Here is a 21,047-nt window from a genome sequence, read left to right as displayed (position 1 = left end):
ATCCAGAGAGGTTAGAAAAATTATCTAAATCCTCTATGAGGCTGTGAAAAGATCGAAATTGTGGATTTAAAAGAAAACATGAATTATCAATGTACAATGACACCTTTGTTTTTAAGCCCTGGATTTCTACCCCCTTGATATTATTTTTGGCTCTGATATGAATAGCTAATATTTCGATGGCCATAAAAAATACATATGCCGATAGGGGACAACCTTGTTTTACTCATGTTTTACAGTTTAGTTCTTTCTGAGAAGCAGCCATTATTTACTATTTTACACCTAGGGTTACTGTACATACCATTAACCCATTGTGTAAGAGATTTTCCGAAAATGAAATATTCCATATATATATATATATATATATAAATTCCAGTTATACTAGCAATGAATACCATGCCTGGTTTCCCAGATTTTTCAGTGTTCTATTGTTTCCGGTACTTGTCTTATGTTATCGCCAATGTATTGTCCTTGTAAGAAAGCTGTCTGATTAGGATGAGTAATATCCAAAAATACCTTTTAAATTCTATGCACTATGTTCGACAGAGAGTGTTTCATCTTATCTTATAACTCTTAACCCCCACTGGTCAAGACTGTTGGAGTACCTCTGCCCAGATTGTTGGCAGTCAATCTTTTTTTGTGTTCACCCAGAATTTGGTCGTCAGCCTAGTAAAAATACTCCAGACCAGAAGGTGGGAATAGTGTTTCTTTCTTAAAGGATCAATGCAGCTGTTTTTTTTTGTCAATACCAGATAAATTCTGGGAAACAACTAAGTACCTTACTGTGATTGTTTTCAATTAAAATGGTCAAAAAGAAAAATATGCTTCTTAGCAAAGAGCAATTTCTCAAGAATCTTGCTTGGACTGTCTTGCTAGGACTGAATACTAGCTGTTATTGGCAGAGAGGTTTGGAACTATCTTTCTTATTGGTCTATTACCTAATTTACCGCCTGTTGAAGTCACCAGGCATGCCAAAACTCCATCCCACCAAAACAGGCAAAACATTTCAGGTGGTCTTTTCTAACTTACACTAAAAGTTCATTATCATAATTTTCACAATTGCAAAGTATTATTCCCACGTCATGGTGTAGAAATATATATAAAACACATGGAAAATATTTTTGGACTGCACTGGGTCTTTAAAGGGATAGTGCGAGATATTTCAGTTTTAAGGAATTTGAAGGTAGTTTCACGAGCCATTGCTGCTGTACTTGTAGACTTCCAGTCATTGTGCTAATGTTAGTCATCAATTGCGTTAATGCTAGTTAGCAACTTCTTTCAAACTGCATGCAGACCCATAACATTTTCATCCATGACTGGCTGTGGGTAAATACAAAAAGGGTTCAATTGACAACATCTCGCAATATGCCTTTAAGCTTTTTTGGCATGTCCATGCTACTATATAGCCAATGTTACCTAACCAGCTGTGCTAATAATCTGTAGAAACCCCTTGATGATTGTCTAGATGGTCACAACTAGATAACTATCAAGATGATTAAGTCACTCTCAATTATCCCATGCTGCCAGTGTCAGCTAGCCAAATGTCTAGCTTGCTAGCTAATGTTAGCTAAACGATTAGCATTAGTTATGGGCAAGCAATGCTTTCTGAGGCCAAATTTAGCTGAAAAGCTGTTAATTACTGAGCCTTTAACACAATGCTCATTACCGACACCTACTGGTCAGTTATACACAGCAGCTATTGATGATGATATAACACAGGCACAGTGGCACAGTGGTTAGTCATTGGCTAGGTCAAGCTAAACTCAGATCGAAAAACCAGGTTCACATTTCATGGTCTATTGCATTATTTAGGCTAATCTTATCATATACTAAATAAAACAAGTGATTTGAACACCAAATGGCAGCTACTAGTGTTGTTCAAGTGTTACCATTCAAGTGCTTTGATCAGGAAAAAACATCCAAACTTAATTTGTTAGTAATTTGTCCAGCAGAGATCTGTGTTTTGAAAGCAACTTGATATTGATGAAAGCACTGAGACCATGGCGGAATCAGTGGGATATCGCATATGAAACACATGATTTCATGAAACGTTATATAAGCTTCAGGTCTTTGTTTGGATCAGACTGCTCTGCAATTTTGACACAAGTCTTGATGTGTCAGTGTCTTGCGTAACATTACTAGTTAACATCGTAATTTGCTAGCTTGCACAACATATATATCCAGCTAGCTAGTTAACTAAAGATACTGGTTTAATATTAATGTTACTAGCTACAGTGGCTAGATAGCTAGCTTATGGAGGAAACATTTAGTGTTCATCATTGTGTGCACTTGATGCACTTACCATCCCATTAATTTAATATGAAGTGTGACTGGCTCAGCTAGCAAGCTAACGTAAGCTAGATAGCTAATTTTTGTGAACGTATCAACGTAATATAATGTTCTGTCAAGCACAAAACTCCTTAGCTAGATGTAAAATATGCAACCAAGGTATAACTAAGACTTGCTCTAGATTATTATACTGTCCATATTTTTCCAGAGGTTTTATGCAGATGTATTGTTTTGGTTAAGATAAATTCTAGCTGTTTTGCAGATGAAAGGGGGTGGATGTCACCGGCAAAAGTACCCTATTTTCTCCTTCTCGTTGTTGCTCCTTTCATGCTTTCTGATTAGCTCAAAGTCAAGTTAACAACCAGGCTGATTCTACATTGAAACCTGTTGTTCTAGCAAGTGAAGGAACGGCCCTCTACCGTGCAGACCAACAATCTTGGTGGTGTGTTCGTACCTTAAGACACTGTGCTTTGTTGCTTGTAACATTCCACACAACAATTTAAGTTAATTTAATTGAATTAAAGCTTACACTAGATCATGTTCTCTCTTTCCCTACCACAGGCTCGGTGGGGTGTGTTGGAGACTCTGGAGAGGCTGGTGCTGAGGGTCTGAGCTACGACGGAGCTGCCGGCTCTCCTGGCTTCCGAGGGTCTCCAGGACTGAAGGGCCCATTTGGGGACTCTGTCCCTGGTGCTCCAGGACCTATAGGCCTCAAGGGTGTACTGGGTCTGTCGGGGCCCAAAGGAGTGCCAGGTCCACCCGGTCCAATCGGATTAACAGGTACCACCAATAAGCAACATTGAAATTGATTCAAGATTTTGAAATGTCTGCTTTAGTTATGATGTAGTGTGTTGCATATTACAGCTGACAGTCTTATAATGTGTACAGTCACATGCCTCCCAACTGGTCAGAGAAACCAGAAACTACCAGAAACACCAGAAACTTTCTTGAAACTACCAAAAACACCAGGAGCTATCCACAAAAATTGAGAAGTATTAGTTCATTATGTGTGATCTCAGAGAGGGTTGACTTGTCTTCTCTAGGTGCTGCGGGGCTTCCTGGTACACCGGGAAGGAAGGGGGAGCAGGGAGAGAGTGGTGCCACAGGCAGATATGGGGCCCCAGGGCCCACCCCTGAACAGTGTGAAGAGGGGGCCCCAGGCCTACAAGGATCCATGGGACTAATAGGGGACACAGGCCCTCCAGGTAGGTCCTACTGACAATAGCAGCTTTTCAAATCAGAAAGAAAATAAAAACTTGTGTGCGTGGTAGGGAATTTATTTTTAGGTCTGCCTCATTGGGTAATATCATAATTCTGTGTGTGTGTGTGTCAGGTTACGCAGGCGAGAAGGGTGATAACGGAGAGGAGGGTCTGTCCGGCACGGGTCCTAAAGGAGCTGCAGGGAAACCGGGCTCTCCAGGGTTTCCTGGGTACCTTGGAGCCCAGGGCCCCGTGGGGCCATTAGGAGACCCTGGCATACCCGGGGCTCAAGGGCAGAAAGGTGAGAGGGACACCAAATCACTCTACATAGTCTATGAAAAGTAGTACGAATTAACATTCTAAGTGGTTTGCAAGTATGGACATTGGAACGTAATCTATGGGGACATCTGGGGTCCCAGCCAATGCAGCAAACATTAGCATTAGCATCCATGATGTCCTATGTGTGCAGCCAGAGCTGAGCTGATATCCAATATGGCGTCCTGTGTTCAGGTATAATAGGGGTACCTGGTAGGGATGGGTCAGTTGGTGGTCCAGGAAGGAGTGGAGCACTAGGATCCCCGGGAAGGAAAGGAGAGAGGGGCTTTGACGGACAACGAGGCTTACCAGGAGATGAGGGCCTCAAAGGAGAAAAGGGTATGTGAATAAAGTCAACATAGAAATCATACGCATAACATTATTTTTATGCAGTGCTCGTTAAAACAATGTCTCTGATCAAGAGGTTGTAGACGCACCATTTTTGCATAACATTGGAGAGCAGTTGAGAATCTTCAATATCCCCCTAGTTGCGTTGCAGCAAGTAGGCAAAAATACATTCAAATAGCATACATTTATTATTCTACTGTGCAATATTTGTAGAGATGTGATTGTAAGAGAGATGGTCTAACTTTTCCATCTGTTCCAGGTAGAAAAGGTGCCCCCGGAGACACAGGAGACACCAACTTCATTCCGATCAAAGGACAACCAGGAGCTCCCGAACCCCCAGGTCTGGATGGCTTCACTGGTCCAAGAGGTGAGAGAAAGGCTACAATCAACATGTAATCTCACTAGTGTTAATATACAGTTCCTTTAGAAATTATTCATACCCCTTGACTTATTCCACATTTTGCTTTTTTACAGCCTGAATTCAAAATGGATTAAATGTATGTTTTTCTCTCACCCATCTACTACACAGAATACTCCATATTGACAAAGTGAAAACATGTTTTTAGACATTTTTGCAAATTCATTGAATATGAAATACAGAAATGTCTAATTTACATAGAGTTGAAGTCGGAAGTTTACATACACTCAACTAGTATTTGGTAGCATTGCCTTTAAATTGTATAACGGGTCAAACTTTTCGGGTAGCCTTCCACAAGCTTACCACAAAACATTGATAGAATTTTGGCCCATTCCTCCTGACAGAGCTGGTCTAACTGAGTCAGGTTTGTAGGCCTCCTTGATCGCACATGCTTTTTCAGTTCGACCCACGAATTTCCTATAGGATTGAGGTCAGGGCTTTGTGATGGCCACTCCAATAACTTGACTTTGTTGTCTTTAAGCCATTTTGTCAATTTGGAAGTATGCTTGGGTTCATTGTCCATTTGGAAGACCCATTTACGACCAAGCTTTAACTTCCTGACTGATGTCTTGAGATGTTGCTTCAATATATCCACATAATTTTACTCCCTCATGATGCCATCTATTATCTGAAGTGCACCTAACCTAAAAAGTGTTAAACAAATCAAAATGTATTTTATTTTTTAGATAATTCAAAGTAGCCACCTTTTCCCTTGATGACAGCTTTGTACACTCTTGGTATTCTCTCAACAAGCTTCACCTGGAATGTTTTTCCAACAGTCTTGAAGGAGTTCCCACAAATGCTGAGCACTTGTTGGCTACTTTTCCTTCACTCTGTGGTCCAACTCATCCCAAACCATCAATTGGGTTGAGGTCGGGTGATTGTGGATAACAGATCATCTGATGCAGCACTCCATCACCCTCCTTCTTGGTCAAATAGCCCTTACACAGCCTGGAGTTGTGTTGGGTCATTATCCTGTTGAAAAACAAATCATAATACCTCTAAGCGCAAACCAGATGGTATGGCATATCGCTGCAGAGTGCCTTGAATTCTAAATAAATCACTGACAATGTCACCAGCAAAGCACCCCCACCCATCACACCACCTCCTCCATGCTTCACGGTGGGAACTACACATGTGGAGATCATCCGTTCACCTACTCTGCGTCTCACAAAGACACGGCGGTCAAACCAGAACTCTCATATTTGGACTCATCAGACTATAGGACAAATGTCCACCGGTCTAATGTCCATTGCTGTCCTTTAGTAGTGTTTTCTTTGGGCTTTCGTGTGGCGTAGCGCTCTAAGGCACTGCATCTCAGTGCTAGAGGTGACACTACAGACCCTACATCGATTCCAGGCTGTATCACACTTTGATTGGGAGTCCCATAGGGCAGTGCATAATTGGCCCAGTGTCGTCCAGGTTAGGGTTTGGCCGGGATAGGCCATCCTTGTAAATAAGAATGTGTTCTTAACTGACTTGCCAACTAAAATACATTTAAAAAAAATAAAAAATAAAAATGAATACCTGATTCACACAGTCTCCTCTGAACAGTTGATGTTGAGATGTGTCTGTTACTTGAGCTCTGTAGAGTATTTATTTGGGCTGCAATTTCTGATTCTGGTAACTCTAATGAACTTGTCCTCTGCAGCTGAGGTGTGTCTTCCTTTCCTGTGGCGGTCCTCATGAGAGCCAATTTCATCATGTCGCTTGAGGGGTTTTTGCGACTGCACTTGAAGAAGTTTTACATATTAATTTCTCTTTGCTTATTTGAGCTGTTCTTGCCATAATATGGACTTTTGCCAACTAGGGCTATCTTCTGTATACCACACCTACCTTGTCACAACACAACTGATTGCATTAAAAGTGAAAGAAATTCCACAAATTAACTTTTTTAATTGAAATTAAACATTCCAGGTGACTACCTCATTAAGCTGGTTGAGAGAATGCCAAGAGTGTGCAAAGCTCTCATAAAGGCAAAGGGTGGCTACTTTGAAGATCCTCAAATATAAAATATATTTTGATTTGTTTTACACTTTTTTGTTTACTGCATGATTCCATATGTGTTATTTCATAGTTTTGATGTCTTCAATATTATTCTACAATGTAGAAAATAGTGAAAAATAAAGAAAACCCCTGAAGTGAGTAGGTGTGTCCAAACTTTTGACTGGTACTGTATACTGTATATACATTAAAATACAAAAACAGACATGGGAAACAGACACATATCACAAATCACCCAGAAAAAAGTTACATTCCTCCACAAATAAGTCCCCACTCAATACTTTAAATTGCCCGAACGGCACCAGAACATCAAGATGAAATGTTTTAAAAATGTTGTTCCAGCAATACGGTGCATTAAAACTAAAAGCAGATTCACCTAGCTGGGTGTAAACCCTAGGAACCTCAAGAGTTAACCAATCCTGGGAACTGGTTATGCAACTCAGGTCTCTATACTTCAAAAAAAGCTGAATAATCTGCTTCATACTGCTTAGAAAAAGGCACTATCTGTTTCTGTAGGAAAAAGCCAACTTTAAATCTTAGCTTCTTAACCAGCTCATCTGTATGTTTTTTTTAAACATCAAATCCATATCAATCCAAATGCCTAAGTATTTATATGCGGGAACACATTCGATTGGAGAGCCACCTAATGAGTGAACATGTAGTTCATCAGAAACATTCTTACAAATGTTTAAAAACAACCTGTATTTAGTTTTGCCCATATTAAGCACAAGTTTTAAATCAACAAGGGATTCCTGCATAGTTATAAAATCTGACTGTAGTTTTTACGCAGCCACATCAACAGTCGGGGCAATAGCATACATAATAGTATCATCCGCATATAGATTAAGTTTACAATTTTTCTCCCCAATTTCATGATATAATTATATAATATATAATCATATGATATAATTGGTAGTTACAGTCTTGTCCCATCGCTGCAACTCCCGTACACACTGCTCCCTTCACCCAGGATCTAATAGTACCAATATGTCAGAGGAAAGACCGTATACCTGGTGACCAAAGTAGGCATGCATGCGCCCAGCCCACCACAAGGAGTTGCTAAAGTGTGATGGGACAAGGACGTCCCGGCCGGTCAAATCCTCCATAACCCGGATGACGCAGGGCCAGTTGTGCGCCGCCCCATGGTCGTGGCCGGCTGCGACAGAGCCTGGACTCAAACCCAGTATCTCTAGTGGCACAGCTAACACTGGAATGGCTCTGCCTTTTTAACAACACTATCAACAAGGCAGGTCCTACAGGCTCTAGTTTGGTTGCACCTGGACTACTGTTCAGTCGTGTGGTCAGGTGCCACAAAGAGAGACTTAGGAAAATTACAATTGGCTTAGAACAGGGCAGCACGGCTGGCCCTTAAATGTACACGGAGAGTTAACATTAATAATATGCAGGTACATCTCTGGTGGCTCAAAGTGGAGGAGGGATTGACTTCATCACTACTTGTTTTTGTAAGAAGTGTTGACAAGCGGAATGCACTGAGTTGTCTGTTTAAACTACTAGCACACAGCTCTGACACCCATGCATACCCCACAAGACATGTCACCAAAGGTCTCTTCACAATCCCCAAGTCAAGAACAGACTATGGGAAGCGTGCAGTACTACAAACTACATAGAGCGATGGCTACATGGATCTATATTCCACTAGTTAACTCATGCAAGCAGTAGAATCAGTTTTATGAAGCAGATAAAAATGCACCGTATGAAACAGCAGGGACTGTGAAGAGTCACACACACAGGCACAGACACATGTACACATGATAAGACAAGCACTCTACACACACATACACATGGATTTAGAATTGTAGACATGTGATGGGATATTGACCACAATCCTCCCTGTGCCTAAGAACTCTATCAAATCTAATGTTATTGGTCACATACACATGTTTAGAAGATGTTAATGCGAGTGTAGCGAAATGCTTGTGCTTCAAGTTCCGACAGTGCAGTAATATTCTAACAAGTAACAATTCCACAACAACTACCTAATACACACAAATCTAAAGGGATGGAATAAGAATATGTACATATAAATATATGGATGAGCGATGACCGAGCGGAATAGGCCAGATGCAATAGATGGTATAAAATACAGTATATACATATGAGATGAGTAATGTAAAATATGTAAACATTATATAAAGTGGCATTATTTAAAGTGACTAGTGATCCATTTATTAAAGTGGCCGATGATTCGAGTCTGTATGTAGGCAGCAGCCTCTCCGTGTTAGTGATTTCTGTTAACAGTCTGATGGCCTATAGATAGAAGCTGTTTTTCAGTCTCTCGGTCCCAGCTTTGATGCACCTGTACTGACCTTGCCTTCTGGATGGTGGTGGGGTGAACAGGCAGTGGCTTGGGTGGTTGTTGTCCTTGATGATCCTTTGATGATCTTTTTGGCCTTCCTGTGACATCGGGTGCTGTAGGTGTCCTGGAGGGCAGGTAGTTTGCCCCGGTGATGCGTTGTGCAGACCGCACCACCCATACGGTTGAGGGCGGGGCAGTTGCCATACCAGGCGGGGATACAGCCCGACAGGATGCTCTCAATTATGCATCTGTAAAGGTTTGAGGGTTTTAGGTGACAAGCCAAATTTCTTCAGCCTCCTGAGGATGAGGCCCATCAGGAAGCCTCCTAAGGATGAAGAGGCGCTGTTGCGCCTTCTTCATCACACTTTATGTGTGTGTGGACCATTTCAGTTTATCCGTGATGTGTACACCGAGGAACCTAAAACTTTCCACTTTCTCCACTGCTGTCCCATCGATGTGGATAGGGGGGTGCTCTCTCTGCTGTGTCCTGAATTCCACGATCATCTCCTTTGTTTTGTTGACGTTGAGTGGCTTAATGCCACAATGATTACCGCCCTTTAGCACTCACTTTTGTAATCATGAAGTGCTTTGAAAGGCTGGTTATGGCACACATTAATTCCACTAATCCAGCCACCCTAAACCGACTCCAATTTGCATACCGCCCCAACAGATCCATAGATGACGCAATCTCAATTGCTCTCCACACTGCCCTCACCCATGTAGATAGGAGGAATACCTTTGTGAGAATGCTGTTCATTGACTACAGATCAGCGTTCAACACAATTATCCCTTCCAAGCTCGTCACCAAGTTTAGGACTCTGGGTCTGAACACCTCCCTCTGCAACTTGATCCTGGATTTCCTGATGGGCCGACCCAAGGGGGACGTGGATGGGCAATATTACCTCTACCACGCTGACCCTTAACACAGAGGCCCCACATAGTTTTGTGCTTTGTTCCCTCCTGTACTCCCTGTTCACCCACGACTGTGTCCATGCACAACTCCAACACCATTATCAAGTTTGCTGACAACATGATGGTGGTAGGCCTGATCACCAACGACGATGAGTCAGCCTATAGGGAGAAGGCCAGTGACCTGGCAGTGTGGTGCCAGAGCAACAACCTCTCCCTCAACGTCAGCAAGACCAAGGAGCTAATCATGGACTACTGGAAACGTGGGGGCGAGCATACCTCCATCCACATCAACGGTTTCGGGGAGGCAGTGGGGCAGGTAGACAGGTTCAAGTTCCTTGGTGTCTAAGTTTCTTGGTGTCCAATTCACAATCATGAAGAAGGCCTCTTCCCCAAAAGGTTGATAAAGTTTGGCATGGGCCCTCAAATCCTGAAAAGGTTCTACAGCTGTACCGTTGAAAGAAAAGTGACTGACTGCATCACAGTTAGGTATGACAATAGCACTGCCCTCGATCGCATGACGCAACAGAGGGTTGTGCGGACAGCCCAGTAAATCACTGGGGCCCAGCTCACTGCCATCCAGGACCACTATATCAGGCGGTGTGAAAAGAAGGCCTGGAGAATCGTAAAGACACCAACCACACAAGCCATAGCCAATTTTTTCTGCTGCCGCCCGGCAAGAGGTACTGGTGCATCAAGTCTGACACCAACAGGCTATTGAACAGCTTTTATCCCCAAGCAATACGACTGATAAATAGTTAACAAATGCCCACTCACAGGACCCTACACACTCACACACACAGTCACTCCAACACACACACAAACATTCATTCCATCATTTGCTCACTCACACATACAGTAATATGCACATACTGTAAATGCTTCACACATCTCAACATCAACTGTTCAGAGAAGACTGTGTGAATCAGGCCTTCATGGTCGAATTACTGCAAAGAAACCACTACTAAAGGACATCAATAATAAAAAGAGACTTGCTTGGGCAAAGAATCACAATCAATGGACATTACACCTGTGGAATTCTTTGGGTATTCCCAAACTGGGGGTACTCGCAATGCCGTCGGGGTACACCAAATAAAAATGTGTTTCACATTAAAAAATAGAATTAAAAAATAAATTAAAAATCTTCACATATACAGTCATTTATATTTTCCAACAGGGCTATACATTTGGGTGAGGTTTTTTTCTCGCCTGAGTAGCCTCGTTTCACTGCCAAAAATAAAATTAAACCATCTAGCGTTCAGTGAAATAACAACACAATGTCAAATACAGGTAGCCTAGTCAAATAATTAACATCCAATCACATTAACCATTACTCTCTTGCTGCAATTCCACTAACGGTCCGTATGTAGCCAAACGTAGCTTCTGCTCATTCGTAGCTTCTTCTTCCACGAGCACATCCAATGATAGCATCAGTAATTCTACATTTGTTGTTAGCCCAGCTAGCACGGACACTGACAGTTGTGAATCTGATGCAGCCGAAGAGCTTACTGCCCTCTTATCCGGGAAAGCACCGAACAACAGACAGGAACGTTGGACCATCGAAGAGGCGCAAATATGATGATAACTACTAGAACTACATTGATTTGAGGTTCACTTATATTGGGAGTAGTGCCTCTCACAACTCAATGAAACTTTCACTCTTGCGCAGACATTTAGAAACAAAACATGCCAATTTGAAAAATAAGCCACAGGAGTTATTTAAGTGAGAATTAAGACGACTTTCAAGTAGTAAGACATGTATAAAAGCAACAGATACCATTAATAAGAAGGGGCTAGAAGCGTCTTATATGGTGAGCTACCGAGTGGCTAGGACAGGCAAGCCCCATACTATTGTGGGAGACTTCATTCTTCCTGCTGCCATGGATATGGCTGGGACAATGCTGGGGGAAAAGGCCAAAAAATCTATACAGACAAAGAGTTCATCAAACAACACTATTTCATGACGCATCAGTGACACGGCAGGAGATGTTTTGAAACAATTACTGCTTCGCATAAAATCCAGTGAATTCTAAGCTTTACAGATAGATTAGTCAACAGACGTGGCTAGCCTGGTACAGCTCCTGGTATATGTCTGTTACGTGTATGGGGGGTCAATTATGGAAGACATCCTCTTCTGGACAACAGGAGAGGATATTTTTAAAGTACTGGACAGCTTTGTGACACCTGGACTTTGGTGGTCAAGATGTGTTGGTATCTGTACTGATGGCACAAAATCCATGACAGGGAGACATAGTGGAGTGGTAATGCGCATGCAAGCAGTTGCCCCCGAAACCACTTGGGTACACTGCAGCATCCAATGAGAGGCTTTTCTGCCAGGGGAATGCCTGACAGCTTGAAATTTTGGACACTACGTTTTGGACACTACGGTAAAAATTGTTAACTTTGTTAAAGCAAGGCCCCTGAACTTTTGTGTATTTTCTGCACGATGCAGTGATATGGGCAGCGACCATGTAACGCTTTTACAAAATACAGAAGTGCGCTGGTTATCAAGGGGCAAAGTATTGACACGTTTTTTGGAATTGAGAGACGAGCTTAAAGTTTTCTTTACTGACCATAATTTTCACTTGTCTGACCACTTGCATGATGACAAGTTTCTCACGCGACTGGGTGGACCAGGTAGGCCACAGGTCTTTCCATCATTGTATGATTTGTTGTATGCAATTGAACTCAAGCTTACGGACAATGTCAAATGTGATATAGTGAGGCACCTGAGTGAGTTGGGTGCGCAATTACACAAATACTTTCCCGAAACGGATGACACAAACAACTGGATTCATTATCCCTTTCATACCCTGCCTCCAGTCCGATATCTGAACAAGAGAGCCTCATCAAAATTGCAACAAGTGATTCTGTGAAAATTTAATTTAATCAGAAGCCACTGCCAGATTTCTGCATAGGGCTGCGCTCAGAGTATCCTGCTTTGGCAAATCGTGCTGACCATATGGGGCTACGGGTTCCCAACTAGGAAATGACCGGAGGAACGCCAGATAACAGCAATAAACATCATAACCTTTGACTAAATATACATGTTCTACATATATTTAGAAAGAAACACTTCTTCTTAATGCAAACGCTGTGTTACATTTATTTTTAACGTTACAGAATTCGTTCACTATTCAATAATCTGAGACGGCGCTCAGCCATTAGCATTATTTCTCTACTATGTTGGATTCGACAAAAATACAATTTTATAACATAAATATTCCCTTACCTTTGATGGTCTTCGACAAGAATGTCGTGGAAGGAGTTATACTTACCTAATATAACGTTTGGTTGCTGTTGGTGTGTCTTTGTATTAGCAAACGCTAACATCTTCAGGTGAATTACCCCAAAAAGGACTTCTGATCACGAAAATTGCGCATCAAAACTTCAAATTTACATATTATATGTCGACTAAACTGGTCAAACTAAGTGCAGAATCAAGCTTTAGGATGTTTTTAACGTACAAAACAATTGGCGATTAAATCAAACATAACGAACTCTCTTCAGGCAGGCTGGGAAAAAAATACCCTTTTCACAGAGCGCGCACCTGAAAACTCGTGACACCTCAGTATTTTGCCCACCAAGCAGTCAAAGCTCGTGCTATTTTCTCCGTTCCATGTCTCATTGAAAGACGAGAGCGCGCTGAAGAAATAGAAACTGTTCCCAGATCCATAGCTGGTTGGGAAGGGTGGGGGCGATGACGTCAAAGTTGGAGCAACTTTCTTAGGAGAGAGAGAGAGTTTGGGAGAATGGCTGCCCTGTGAGTTCTGCTTTACATACAGACATAATTCGAACGGTTTTAGAAGCTTTAGAGTGTTTTCTATTCAATAATAATTATTATATGCATATATTAGCAATTTTTGACAGTTTACTTTGTGCACACAATTCATCCAAAGGGGGCAGTATTTCCCTTAGCCCCATCAGGTTATTAAGACACTGATGCCATATGCAACCACATACCTATGTGAGAGTGGATTCTCGGCCCTCACTAGCATGAAAACTAAATACAGTCACAGACTGTGTGTGGAAAATTATTGAAGACTGAGACTCTCTCCAATACAAGCCAACATTGCAGAGTTATGTGCATCCTTTCAAGCACACCCTTCTCATTAACCTGTGGTGAGTTATTTGTTCATCAAAATTTGTGAATAAGATTTTATATGTAAGATGGCAAAATAAAGAGCAAAATGATTGATTATTATTATTTGTGCCCTGGTCCTGTAAGAGCTCTGTCACTTCCCATGAGCCAGGTTGTGACAAAAACTCACACTCATTCTTATGTTTAATAAATGAATTGCATACTGTGTGTGGCAATGATGGCAACAAAAAAAACATTTCAGATTGCGCTGACCCTGGTCCTAGAAGGGGTACGCAGCTGGAGGTTGAATGTTTGAAGGGGTACGGGACTATAAACAGTTTGGAACCAGTGGTCAAATTTGACATTTTTGGTTCCAATCGCTGTCTTTGTGAGACACAGAGTAGGTGAATGGCTAACACAGCATTCTGCAGCGGTACGCCCTCCCAACTGGTTTACACTTTTTTTTTTAAATATTTGTACTTTTATTTAACTAGGCAAGTCAGTTAAGAACAAATTCCTATTGTCATTGACCGCCTAGGAACAGTGGGTTAACTGCCTTGTTCAGGGGCAGAATGACAGATTTTTACCTTCAGCTCAGCTCAAGGATTCGATCTTGCAACCTTTCGGTTACTAGTCCAACGCTCTAACCACCTGCCGCCCACTTGGTGGGACTATCATTTGTTTTTCAACGGGACAATGACCTAACACACCTCCAGGCTGTGTAAAGGCTATTTGACTAAGAAGGAGAGTGATGGAATGCTGCATTAGATGACCAATTGAGATGGTTTGGGATGAGTTGGACCACACAGTGACGGAAAAGCAGCCAACAAGTGCTTAGCATATGTGGGATCTCCTTCAAGACTGTTGGAAAAGCATTCCAGGTGAAGTTGGTTGAGAGAATGCAAAGAGTGTGCAAAGCTGTCTTCAAGGCAAAGGGTGGCTACTTTGAAGAACCTCAAATATAAAATATATGTTGTTTTGTTTAACCTTTCTTTGGTTACTACATGATTCCATGTGTCATTTCATAGTTTTAATCTCTTCACTATTATTATACAATGTAGAAACAATAAAAATAAAGAAACACCCTTGAATGAGTAGGTGTGTCCAAACTTTTTAATGTGCATTTTTCCCAATACCTTTGGTCCCCTAAAGTGGGGGGACTATGTGCAAAAAGTGCTGTAATTTCTAAATGGCTCATCTGATAGGGATGAAAATACCCATAAATTAAAGCTTACCATCTGCACTTTAACCGCATAGTCATTGTAACCTTTCATTTCAAAAAGTGCTGGAGTAGAAAGCCAAAACAACCAAAAATGTGTCGCTGTCCCAATTCTATCTCAGAATTCTACGGACAGTTCCTTGGAATTCATAGTATAGTTTCAGTAGACAGATGTGTTTATTTCTAAATCATGTCCAAACAATTGAATTGGCCACAGGTGGACTCCAATCAAGTGGTACTGACTGACATCTCAAGGATGATCAAAGGAAATTGGATGCACCTGAGCTCAATTTGGAGTGGCATAGCAAAGCGGTGTGAATACTGAAATAAATTGGATATTTCTGTATTTTGTGTTCCCTGCATTTGCATACATTTCTAAAAACATGTTTTCTCTTTGTCATTATGGTGTATTGTCTGTAGATGGGTGAGAGAAAAACATATATTTAATCCATTTTGAATTCAGCCTGTTACTTAACAAAATGGAGAATAAGTCAAAGGGATGTATGGATACTTTCTGAAGGCACTGAAGTTATTCTTTCTGAATTTACATTTAACTGAGTGTCAAGAGCAGCAGTTGAGTGGTGACATCACCCTGCCTGAGACTGGAAGTAGTGTCGCCCCTTGCTCAATCAAGACCATGGTTTTGGTAGAGCGATTGGAGTGTTTGTGAGTGTTGTAAAGAAGGTCAGGGGTTCACTCCCAGGCAGGACAGAGATGGGATCTACTCTGTTACACAAGCCATATAGGTTGAAACATTAGGTATTTGCGCTGGCTAATGTTTTGAATAAAATAAGTGTGTTGCATACAGATCTGCTGGTTAATTTTTCTTACATTTTTGTATTTGTCTGGCAGCAAGCATAATTGCAAGTTTGACTGCAGTCTTGCTTATTGTAAACTCCATTTCAGGTGACAAGGGTCCTGCGGGAGGCAGGGGTCTACCAGGGAACCCAGGGCTTTTGGGGGGGCCTGGCATAGAGGCTGGGCCTCAAGGACCACCTGGTACATGTGGACGCTCAGGTGAACCTGGACTACCTGGCCTGCCTGGCCAGAGGGGTATCATAGGCTTCCCTGGAGAGATTGGTGATCAGGTATGGATGTTAAGAGTACCGACTGTACTTTATAGACATGGGTCAAATACATGCCAAATACTAAACTGTTTTTATTGGTGTCTCATTAGGGTGAATCTGGGTGTACTGGATCTCCTGGCACACCTGGCTTCCCAGGGTACAGTGGTCTTAAAGGTACTTCCAATAGACATATAGTCACAACTTCTACAGTATTTTCTCTTCTCATTGTGATGTTGTGCATATCACCAGGGAAAAGCTGCAGGGACTATGACTGATTTGTTAGGCAGAGGTCATTATTGTTTTGTGTAATTCATGCTTCGCTGTGATGAGATCTGAGAGTTGATTGGTTTACAGGTGAACGGGGCGACTCCATTGGCATCCCTGGACCGGCTGGTGATAGAGGAGCTACAGGAGACACTGGAGCATTTGGTAAGAGGATAGGAGATGATACAGCACATATTTAAAAGAGAAGTTCTGGATTTTACAACTTAATATTAATTGGTTCCTCACCATGAAAATAGTCTATGGGCCAGGAGAAACTGTAAACCATGGTTCAGTTCTCTTAACAGTCACTACAAACTTCTAATAACTTTTGCCACCACTAGCTAAAAATCTATGGCTATGATAAGGGCATGCAGACAAAAAGAGCAAGGGGCATCCCTTGAAGCTATTAAGAGGTTTGCCACAATAGATCAGATGGGTCTTAGTAACCAGTAACCATCTCCTGGAGACAGCTGATAACTCCAACACGGGCTCTTCACCAATGATGATACTTGAAGGTAATTGTCCACGTCCCTCCTCCAAGTGGCATTATCAATATAACTACCGCACGGAAGATGTGTAAAGAACAGAGTTAAAATAGTATCTTTCAAATACTTTGGCTGTGATTGCTTTAACTTGTTTCGCACTATGGAACTAATGAAAAGTCCCAAAATTGCTAACCCTCTAATCTGGTAAATTCAGGCTAACTCAATCAAATGCTCAAACTTTTTTTTAAAGAAAAATACTATTTGAGTGCAGGCCTGTTATCAACTTACCACACAATAGCAGATGTGTGCCCTGATCAAGCTAGGGGAAATAGGGAAGCTATAGATGCGCTAGTGCCGGTGTATGATGTCTGTGAACAACCTGTACAGTACAACTTGCCCCCTCTCCCTCCCTCAGCCGCACCGGGTGACCAAGGTGATGTAGGTGAACCAGGAGTTTCAGGAGCTCCAGGACCTAAAGGGTTAACTGGTCCTCAAGGATCCATCGGACCTCCAGGGCCTGCTGGTGAGGACTTTAACCTTCAAGACACTTAATTGCACACTACCCAAAACAATGCTTAATTAACACCAATGAACTCTTAACACCCAACATTGTAGGGTCTGTGGGCTTTGCTCACCTTTGTTTGTTAGTGTTGTTGATGATCTCACCAGTGCCTTGATTGGTTTGAGCTCCTAGCTCATACTCTGCTCTCCTCCTTTACCTCTCTCTCCTCTCTCTGCTGGGAAGGTGTGATCGGACCCCCAGGCCTGAGTGGTAAACCTGGGGCTGATGGTCTCCCAGGGACCTCTGGACAAACTGGGCCCAAGGGAGACCAAGGACCACTTGGACTCAAAGGTGGGGACATGCTCAACCAGACTAGAAACTAAGGAGATTATTTTACATCAAATTATTCTATCAATATGAGATTCTAGCATTGACATACTTTCATTTACTTATTTCGCCTCCCAGGTCCACCTGGACCACTGGGTTTGCATGGACTGGACGGACTAAAGGGTGTGAAGGGAGAGGTAGGGGCCAGAGGTTAGTAAAATGCTCAATGCAGCAATATCAAGATAATCTCTCTGAAATTCTGGAAAATATATAGTTCTCAATATAACATTTGTGAATGTTGGGGAGGTGAGTCATGGAGAGGGAGACATTTTGTTTGTGTGAATGTGTTTCCCAGGCCCAGGTGTGCCCGGTCCCTCCGGTGCTCCAGGCTATAAAGGAGAGAAGGGTTCCAGGGGGTGTCAAGGGCCTCAGGGGCCCTCTCAGCCAGGACCTCTGGGCCCCAAGGGCCAGTCTGGACTAACGGGTACTGTATAACCTCAGTGATACCAACCCCAGAGATATGGACACTGTATCAAACCACTGGCCACATTTTAAATGTTTTTTCTTACGTGCAACTTTGCTCGTACATTGTGCATATGTGGAAATCCACAGTAATGTTGTGATTTAGGACTTATTTATTTATATGTTGCATGAAAATGCATGATTTATAAATGAAACATGCTCATGTGATATTTACATGACAATAATGTTTATAGATATTTGACAAATGTTTTTTCATCACATTTTGTGAACTCGTGCCTTGTTTTAGACATTTGGTCTAAAACGAGGCAAATCTTACGAATGAGGCCCAATTTAACTTTTAATGCAAAAACAGTGTCTCAGAAAGCTTGAATAAAACCCTCCCACGGAGCAGTTGACATACAAGCAGTGCATAATGACAGGTCTTGCTCTTACATTACACATGATATTAGTGTACTGTACTCGTTATATACTGTAAGTTGTGCTTTTCAAAAAGGAGTAGGGTTCAGTAAAATGCTGTGACCAGGAATGTCCTCTCTTTATAGGAAGCCCAGGAAACACAGGTGCCTCCGGTCTACCAGGCATGGACTGTAAGGAGTCCATGCCCGGCCACTGTGGGGAATCAGGCTTCCCTGGACGCGACGGACCACCAGGTCAGAATCACAGTTGTCGACGCCTTTAATGACCAGTCTGTATGGGAGTAGGGTGAAGTTTAGTCTGGCTAACACCTAACTCCTCCTGACTACAGAGTCTGGAAAGGCTCTTTTGATGTTGTCGGCACGATGCGTTGATAATGAAGGGTCGTTCTCACTCAAACACCCACATGGACAACCACACACAGCCCCGAGTGCAGCCCACTTCCAATACAACTGTTTGATTTTTCAAATCCAAACAACGTGAGGTCTCAACTTTTGAGAGAACTAATCAAAGCACAGCCCATTTCTGTGCGAATACTGCATTTACAATGGACTCCTGTCCAGACCAGTGTGTCACAGTTCTCCCTCGGCGGTGTACCACGTGAGTCATGTCAGCCAGGCTAGGTGAAGTTGCCCTTCGGCGCTGATCTTCGGTCAGTTTTACATTTTCCCCACCAATGTTTTATGTTCAGGATTAGGGGTGGGGAAGCTGATTCTAGATCTGTACCTAGGAGAAACTTCACTCTGGTGCCATTTTGTGCCCATAGGAATAAGGCCCGACAGGGGGTGTGGTATATGGCCAATATACCACGGCTAAGGGCTGTTCTTAGGCACAACACGAAGAGTTCAATTCAATTTATACTATTTCATCCTTTCACCAGAGGAAATAGTCTGGGAAAAAATCTAGCTGCTAATTCTATGTCCATCCTTGCTATGAAATCAAATAATCTTGCCAGCTAGCTGTCGACAGAACAAAATCAAATCAAATTCTGCTGCAGAAATTAAAGAAAATAAGTTGCATTTACATTAGTTTTAGCTGTTTTCTATTGAAATTTATTTGGATATACTTTATCCATAATAATTCATGAGATCTCCCCGCATAGAGAGTGAATGGTGTCCTGATGAGACAGCAGCTGTCCTGAGCCAGCCAGGCAAACTAATGCGTTAGCATAATTGCAGCAGGGGTTTGTACAAACCTTGCTATCGGCCTCTACGACCTCAACAAAATGTGTAAATTACATTTGCAAAATGTTTGTGGAGGTCGGAGAGGCAGACAGGAAGGTTTGTTGCAAACCTTAATGCTAGGCTAGAAGCAAGGGGAAATATACTGAGGGGGTATTTTTCTCTGTAATAAAGCCCTTTCGTGGTGAAAAACTAATTCTGATTGGCTGGGCCTTGCTCCTCGGTGGGTGGGCCTAACTCCCAAGTGGGTGGGCCTGCGCCTTCCCAAGCCCACCCATGGCTGTTCCCATTGCCCAGTCATGTGAAATCCATAAATTAGGGCCTAATGAATTTATTTAAATTGACTGATTTCCTTCTGTGAACCGTAACTCAGTAAAACCTTTGAACTTGTGGCATGATGCATTCATATTTTTGTTTAGTATAATAATTAACACCTTATTGCTTTTCTCTTGTCCTTTGCTGTGGTATATCAAGACCAGTGTAGTGATACTTCAGAGCAGTAAACAGGTATTTTTGCGTCACACCTGTGGTATATAGTCTCATATACACAGGTCTGGAATGCTGTTTTATCCAAATTACCCGGGTAATAATACTTTTTTTTTTTTGAAGAGGGTACTTTTGATTCTGGATGCTGATTGGCTGAAACAGCATTCCAGCCGTGTGTATATCACACCACGGATATGATTGTTCTTTTTGAAGTTTTGCTAAGCTGTTCTTGATATACCACGGGAAATTCCAAAAGAAAAGCAATAAGGCTTTTATTCACATATTATTTTTCCTTGCTTCTAGCCTAAAGCTGAAATCCCACAGCGACGTCCATCAACGGCGAGAAATGTATGTACGAGAGTAGCAAGTGTTAATTCACATAGACAGCCTCGCATATGCCAGCGTAATTGTCATGAAAAACAACAATAATAAAAGTTATATTATCTCTAGAAATTGGAGTAGCTTAGCTCACTCCTCAAGTTTTCCAGCTGTTGCCTGCCTAGGTGACAGTACCTTCAGAAAGTATTCATACCTCTCATACTCATTCCACATTTTGTTGTTACAGCATGATACCACTTAATGACAAGGCAAACACTTATTTTTAGAAATGTTTGCAAATGTATTGAGAAATCTCATTTACATGTATTCACACCCGTGAGTCAATACTTTGTAGAAGCACCTTACAGCTTTGAGTCCTCTTGGAAAGGAAAGGCGGTTCCTAGTCAGTTGCACAACTGAATG

The 21,047-nt window shown here is 42.1% G+C and overlaps 1 protein-coding gene across 3 annotated transcripts in view; it reads left to right on the top strand.

Annotated features, from left to right (window-relative positions):
- col4a4 (collagen, type IV, alpha 4) overlaps nucleotides 1-21,047 on the top strand; it is a 150,963-nt gene that overhangs the window by 104,849 nt on the left and 25,067 nt on the right. For all 3 annotated transcript variants that reach the window (XM_064984108.1, XM_064984109.1, XM_064984107.1), the window contains 13 exons: nucleotides 2,848-3,066; nucleotides 3,330-3,491; nucleotides 3,620-3,787; nucleotides 3,997-4,140; nucleotides 4,409-4,516; nucleotides 16,004-16,185; nucleotides 16,275-16,338; nucleotides 16,519-16,593; nucleotides 17,329-17,436; nucleotides 17,659-17,766; nucleotides 17,881-17,952; nucleotides 18,098-18,226; nucleotides 18,768-18,875. In XM_064984108.1, coding sequence (XP_064840180.1) covers nucleotides 2,848-3,066; nucleotides 3,330-3,491; nucleotides 3,620-3,787; nucleotides 3,997-4,140; nucleotides 4,409-4,516; nucleotides 16,004-16,185; nucleotides 16,275-16,338; nucleotides 16,519-16,593; nucleotides 17,329-17,436; nucleotides 17,659-17,766; nucleotides 17,881-17,952; nucleotides 18,098-18,226; nucleotides 18,768-18,875 — 1,647 coding nt within the window. The remainder of the gene's footprint in view (nucleotides 1-2,847; nucleotides 3,067-3,329; nucleotides 3,492-3,619; nucleotides 3,788-3,996; nucleotides 4,141-4,408; nucleotides 4,517-16,003; nucleotides 16,186-16,274; nucleotides 16,339-16,518; nucleotides 16,594-17,328; nucleotides 17,437-17,658; nucleotides 17,767-17,880; nucleotides 17,953-18,097; nucleotides 18,227-18,767; nucleotides 18,876-21,047) is intronic.

This window comes from Oncorhynchus masou, chromosome 13 (assembly GCF_036934945.1).
Source record: "Oncorhynchus masou masou isolate Uvic2021 chromosome 13, UVic_Omas_1.1, whole genome shotgun sequence".
Classification (NCBI taxonomy): Eukaryota; Metazoa; Chordata; class Actinopteri; order Salmoniformes; family Salmonidae; genus Oncorhynchus; species Oncorhynchus masou.
The sequence above is the reverse complement of the archived record's forward strand: the minus strand, read 5'-3'. Positions and strand labels throughout refer to the sequence as shown.